Source organism: Prunus persica, chromosome G6 (genome assembly GCF_000346465.2).
Source record: "Prunus persica cultivar Lovell chromosome G6, Prunus_persica_NCBIv2, whole genome shotgun sequence".
NCBI classification, from domain to species: domain Eukaryota; kingdom Viridiplantae; phylum Streptophyta; class Magnoliopsida; order Rosales; family Rosaceae; genus Prunus; species Prunus persica.
The window spans coordinates 29,186,008-29,192,817 of NC_034014.1; the positions used below are offsets into that span (position 1 = coordinate 29,186,008).

General features: G+C 36.6%; 1 protein-coding gene across 1 annotated transcript; it reads right to left on the minus strand.

Annotated features, from left to right (window-relative positions):
* On the minus strand, nt 285-5,764 carry LOC18771930 (sodium/hydrogen exchanger 2). Its single transcript, XM_007208401.2, has 15 exons — nt 5,314-5,764; nt 4,615-4,960; nt 4,380-4,498; nt 3,479-3,576; nt 3,258-3,317; nt 3,134-3,180; nt 2,851-3,045; nt 2,712-2,758; nt 2,509-2,575; nt 2,263-2,363; nt 2,048-2,149; nt 1,756-1,894; nt 1,600-1,662; nt 1,156-1,239; nt 285-892 (listed from the first exon to the last, which is right to left on the minus strand). The coding sequence occupies exons 2-15, from the start codon at nt 4,786-4,788 to the stop codon at nt 569-571; spliced, it is 1,620 nt and encodes a 539-aa protein (XP_007208463.1). The 5' UTR covers nt 4,789-4,960; nt 5,314-5,764; the 3' UTR covers nt 285-568.

Below are 6,810 nucleotides of genomic sequence, written 5' to 3' on the forward strand. Positions count from 1 at the left end.
ACACACAAAGTGAAGAAACATAGCAAGGAAAAGTTATATCTCTTTTCTGTTTTGATACATGTGCGTTCCGCGTGCGTGTGTTTAAAGAGTGATATCTCAAGTTGATGACTTCAAAGTCTTATAAGTGGAACTTCTCTAGTACACTTCATATACACCCGCGGCCTTCTAAAAGGAGCCACCCAACCCAACTGGCAATCTAATTTTAACACTAAGCTCATCATCATGGGTGGGTGTGTGTGTGCGCGGTTTTATTAATGTCAACATTACATTACATTAACATTGCATTGATCTATCAACGTTAACATTGCATTGATCTATCAGATTCAACACAAGAGGCAACCAACCCCCATCCGATCTGATGATTGAAGCAAATAAAAGAATCTATACAAAACTTACATTATAGAACGAGATCGTCACAACATACGGTACACTACCTTTCATAAGCTAAAACCTCAAAAATAAATAAATAAATAATCACATGCTGATTTTAAGTCATGCATCAGTTGGCCTTTATCAGGATATACACAACTTACAATTTATTTCACTTATTGCTCCACTATACATCTTCTCATTGCCACTGAGTGTTGTTCCGTTCGGTTGGAGAGCCGGGGACAAAGGGAACAAAACCCCGGCCGCCAAACACTGGACGCATGAAGGCATTATCAAACTTACGCCAATAGCGATGGACAGTGTGTGTAGGAGTTGTCAGAAGATCACGTATGCTGGCCGGCCGCCGAACCTCTTGGCTACCCAGATCACCTTCAGAATCCTGCCCAAGAAGTGGAACAATGATTGATTTTGGAGTGGTTGGTTCTGACAACACCATGCTGGTTGTTTGTTTTGAATGAGGCACCAAGAACCTTATAAGAGGCTTTGTCATCAAACCAAACACCTGAACACAAATCCAGTGAAAATAATCATTCCCGATTCCAAGAAAATGAACATGTATCATAATACATATGTAAATCCAAATTTGCCGCAAACATGACATTAATGTGGATATTGGTGGCCATCAAATTTAAACTTCTGGTTGACACAAAAACCATCGGAAACAGAATGAATTAAAAGAATGGCAAACCACTGCAAGTTCCACAAGTAACCAAGTATAGTTTAAGACAATGCTGCGATACACAGAATCCAGAGGAGAGGCCTTACCACTGTGCTGACGAGAACAACAGTTATCGTGCTAGTGATCAAGATTGCATTCGGTCGCAATTGTGTGTGGCCTGACCTTGTAAACTGCATTCAAAGGAAAATTCTATTATATCAGACCATTTGCCTTTCCTTAAATCTCTGCTTACATCCTGAAATTGTTTCTAGTAGATTCCACAGAAGGCCAACAAATTTTCCCTAGCATATTTTTCTCCAAATAATGCTTAATTACTTCTGAAGGATTGTTAACGCTATACAAGATTATTGTGTCCCCAAAAAACTACCTGATTACTAGACGGAACTACTGCCATTAAAAACACAAACCTGATATAGTACAAATATCTTTTGACAATATAGTAAACGTTCTCAATTTAATAAAATTCTCATGAAAGGCGATTTTTTAATTTTTCTCTATGACAAGTAGGGAGATAAAAATGTATAACTTGCCTGATTATAAGCAAGTGCTATAGACACAGCACCTCTCATGAGACCAGCCCACCATATTATCACCTACAGTAACAAAAATGTTGGTTTAATGTGTTAGTTCACCATATCAGATGGGAAAAAAAAAAGGTGGTGCCACTGAAAAAACAGAGTGCTTACTTGCTGCCGGAGGCTAATTTTCTCATTTGGATTTTTCTTAGCTAAGTTCGACAAAAATGATAGGGGGAAAACAAAAGCTGCTCTTCCGAGCATAAGAAGACCTAGCAGTATTGAACTCACTGCCACTGATGTTCCAGGACTGCGAATGCAAAATCAAGCACCACATGTAAACCCACTAGAGAGTTAGTAGAAATCAGTTATGTTCTAGAACTTGAGTCAAAGATATGATGGGATAATGTTACGAGCAGATACAAGGTTCAAAACCATTCTGTGTGAACAAATAACGACATACCTGTCACTTACAAATCTCCACTTTTCAATGTCCAAGGCATCCATACCAACATAAAGGAAGATAAAAATCTCAGCAACAAATGACAAGGTTGCAAACGCATGCCTGTAAAATTTTGTTGAAAAATTCAAACAATTAGTTAAACGGCCTATTAACCTGTGTCCTATACAGGACCATTGCTTTCAAATGGCTTGGAGGTAATTTTCAGGAAGCCATACTTGGTTGTGACTCTTGAACTCTCAGTCACGTTATGCCAAGTGTAATGGGACATCACAATCCCACAAAAGAATACAGTGAGAATGCCACTCAAATAGAATAACTGCAACACACATCAAATATATCACTATTATAGTTGTTTATATGCCTAAAGCAATAAGATCCAAATAAACACTTGAAGCTGGGAAGGAGGAGGGAAGAAGGCTTTGAGCCTTCTGTAGAATGCCCAGAGTAGAGGAGAAGCTTACTTCAGCCAGTATATATGACAGGTATGCCATGAGCATCATAAGAGCAACTTCACGATCTGTAGAGTGCCTGAATTATGTCAGAAACCAAGTTGTGTCAGGAAAAAAAAATCTTCTCTAAAACTGCCGTGGTTTCAACATAGAAATAAAAATCCTTGAGACACTAAACAAAACAGGACCCTAAAACTCTATGCATGACTTGTTACCTGCCAAAATAAAGCTTTTTGATAATGTAAGCACTGAGCAGCCCTGCCTACAAGAGAGAGATGTTATACCAAGGTACAAAAAATGAAAACAATATAGCACACTTGTATATATGGACATGGAATAGAGACAGGTACTTACAAACACTCCTAGCATGGTGCTTGTGAAAAACAAATATAAGAAGTTGCCCATAAAATGCAAAGCAATTCTGGAATCAATGTGAGTGAGATCAAAGCTCTGGATAGCATTGAAAAGCACCACAGATGTAGCATCGTTAACAACACCCTCCCCAAATACAAGACTGTAGAGTAAAGGTGTCTCATCCTGATTGAGCACCTGGACCATTGGGTAAACAACTTTAGTGTTGAATTGTTGGTGTTTATTTATTTGAAAAACTCAGACGCAACATTGATATGTGCCCTACCTGCAACGTGCATACAGAATCCGTTGCAGCAAATATTGCACCAATTGCTGCAAACAGGAGCTTAAAATAGTTAGACCACAAATAGAATTTCAAGAAACAAGCGAAACAAAGAAAATGATATTACCAAGATAATCCCCTATATCCAGCGAACCAATGTCCAGTTTCTTAAATATTTGTGTAGCACCTGAGTCAAGCAAGACACAATAAGTTAAATGTTCAGATTTCTGTATCACACTTGTTTTATCCACCAGGAAGAAAGGCACATGTCATAGGATTCATAATTCATAAATTAAAACTGCTATTATGCACATCATGGTAACATCATGTACAGAGTTATGAGCATACCTAATGATATGATGCAGAAGGATATTAATGTTCCAATAGCACCAAACATTACAATAGTGATGAAGTTTACAAAGAACTGCTTCTTTTTCACCTGAAACCTGATACACATAGCAAAGACCAAAACATGAATTATATAAGCTCAGAGAAGAAGACAAGTCTTGTTGATTAGTGACCAATATGAGAGTAACTAGGGCAATGGCAAATGGAAACTTCAACAGAAACAAGAAAATTGGAGTTCTGCTTGCAGGATGGAAATAAATAATCTTGTGTAGCCTCAGTACACTACACATTTATATAAATAAATAAAAAGCCTCCGATTATCAAATTTCTATGCTTATTTAAATGGAATAACTAAATAATGACATAGTTATTAATATTCCTTGATTATGGATATGTTGGAGCTGAAACCCATTGGACAGTACGCCTATCCAGGCCTGACACTGGATGCACAATACAAGTACGGTTTAATTTGTAAGTCTAAAACAATTTTGAGTCCTTGAGACATCCATATAGTAACACTTGTAAATGTATACAGAGCATATGCTGATGCTTTTTCTTTATATGATTATAAACAACTACTGATATAATTTTTTAAAAATAATTGGATCTTGAGACTTTCATAAACCAGAATAGTTTCTTTTACTACTAGTACTCTAAGCTACTACTAATCCGTTTTTTGCTTTATATAAACTAAGATCCTATGAACTTAATGCTTTTGAAGCTGCAAACAAAAAAAATGGCATAGTAATATGCACACCTACTAAATAGAAACACTTGTGCTGAGGATTGCACAGATATAGTAAAAGCAAAACAATCATCAACTATATATCAGGGACTAACTAACCATCACATTATCGCATGGACTTGTCAGACAAATATATAAACGGGACAGAACACGCACCCAGCATTAAAAATAATAGGTGGCAGAAGATATATAAAGAAAAGATCTTCACTGAAAACCAAAAGATGCGAGCTTTTTCCTCTACTGATCAGAAGAATAACAATCCCAGTACAAACTCCCTGCAAGAGAACCACATAAAATCAATCAGAATTTGCCATAACACACGTATGATATATAATTCAGACTTTTCTAATGTTCTGTTTTATTTTTATCAGTAACTGAAGCAACTACTCACAATCAAAAGGGCAGTGATTGACTCATTCACCCATCGATTCTCCTCGAGAAGATGTCCGATCACAATACAAGCTAAAAGGAGCGCCACAAATAGGTTCATGGAAACCACAGAGGAGTGATCTGAAGTGGATAGAGTTTGTAACTTTGACATCAAATAGCTCAAATGGGCAGCCATTGTATCCGCCTCTGTTAAGAGATTAAACGACCAACCAATATGCAATAAGCTAATTTGATTATCTTTCCAGAGAAAACAGATTGAGATTCTTTTTCAAACTTTGTATTGGCGGAATCTATGTCTCCGAACTGTCCATCTCAACAATCTTTGATTATCATGAACCTTATGAACTCTGCATTAAAACGAAAAAGCACGCATCTTCTATCAGCCCAGCTGGGAAGCATATTTTGAGTTTTCAAAAGCAAAATTTGGAAGACAAAATGAGAAAACGAAAAGAGAAGCTTTGAAGAATATGTTACATGCATCTACACATACAAAATGCTAAACGTTAAAAAAGCAACGTTAGGTTGCTGAGAATTGAGAAAATGTAGGGAAATAACCACTTTTTGAATGTTTTAGAATTCAAACGACAAACAGCTGACTTTCCTTCATTCTTCTCAGTTTTCTCAGCAACGAAACGAAAAACATAAAAATTAAATAAATAAAGAATCTCATTTTCCAACCATTCATAAACAAAATGCTTACCAAGAAGGTTCGAAGAACATGCATAGCAGCACAAAATGAAGCACTCACGAAGCTTGTAATCCTTGTTACTTCAAAAACGACCGAGCTGAATATCAAATTGAGCCTCGTGCTTTGGATAAAATGCCAAATTCAACCTTGTGATTTGGATCGAATGTCAAATTCACACAGAGAGAGCTCCAACAGAGGAAGGTGGAACTCAATTTCTGCTTCAAATTCTCTGGAAATGAAAACGCTCCGTATTGCTGACTAAAAATGGGAGAATTTCCGAGCTCAACGAGAAAAAGAAAATTGCTTTTGCTTCCAACAAACGAAACAAAATTAGAGTTCAAGAAAATCAGGAAAGAACATATTCTGAAAAATATTTTCAGATTGGAAGCCTCTGGAAACAGCGAGAATACGAAAGAAAATTTGTAGAGAAAATGGAAGAAAAAGTTTGTAGAGAGAGAGAGAGAAGCGTGTGATTTTAGCTTTAAGGGAAAACAGAGGAGGACCCAAAACGAAACACGCAGGGGGTTGATGTCTGATTTGACACGGCCGGGTGTAGCGGAATGTGGCAAGTTGGTGTAGATCTCGACCGTTGGTTGCGGGTGATTAAAATGATTGTGTCTTCATCGGGTGGCGGGAGATTCTTGCTATAGGGTTTGGGGTTGTGTGGTATTAACTGATTAATGACCGTTGAGGAAACGCAAAGACACTGAAACTCAGCCACTCGCGTCGTTGTTTGCCTTGCGGGAAATGACTGTATACAAAGTTTTTTTTTTTTTTTAAGAAAAAGAAAAAAAAAATTCCTTTTTTAAGCCTTTGCCAAAAATTAAAGAAATGAATAAGGAAGACAAATAAAAATGAGTGCTATTATTTACACCAAATAAAACGAAGTCAACATCTTTCTCTTTCCTTGTTCTTCATAAATTAGGACCAAAAAAAAAAACTAAACTTACAAACTCATAACCCTAATTTTATTTTCAGTCACAGATAATCCAATCATTTTTCTTTCTTGTCTAACTCTAAAGCTCAAGTAGTCCTATAATTACATCGACTTTGGACTTTTGGGCTACTCTAAACTGACAGAAACTCATGACCATTTCATTTCTTCCTTTGTCTCTTTCTTTCCTTTTAATTTCAAACTCAAATAACACCTCTTTTGCAGTCTCTGAAATTAAAAATAAAATAAAGCAAATGTGTTTTCATTTTCTAGAATAGAGAGAGAGCAATCAATGTGAGTTTTTTTTATGGGTGATAGGAAGGGGAGTGTTTTTTCCGTTGGGAGTAGAAGGAGAGTTTTTCTTTGGTTGACCAAGGTCATGGTGTTGACTGTAGGGTTTTCGCCAGAGGAGGAGGTTGGGGAGGGAAAGGGCGATTGGGGTGGGGATAGGCTAATTGAATAAAAATATTATTTTTTTTATAATTTTTTTTATTGTAATAGCAAATATGGAAATACAATTAAAAGGTATTTTAGAAATAATGGTGAGTGAAAAGATAGGTTTATATTTATTCAAA

Bases quoted from the DNA above. Each gene is read 5' to 3' on its own strand.
- LOC18771930 (XM_007208401.2), bottom strand. From the start codon at position 4,788: ATGGCTGCCCATTTGAGCTATTTGATGTCAAAGTTACAAACTCTATCC. The intron at 4,499-4,614 runs GTGAGTAGTTGC...GTTCTCTTGCAG, and splicing joins CAATCACTGCCCTTTTGATT to GGAGTTTGTACTGGGATTGT. The intron at 1,895-2,047 runs GTATGTCGTTAT...TTGCATTCGCAG, and splicing joins TGGAGATTTGTAAGTGACAG to TCCTGGAACATCAGTGGCAG.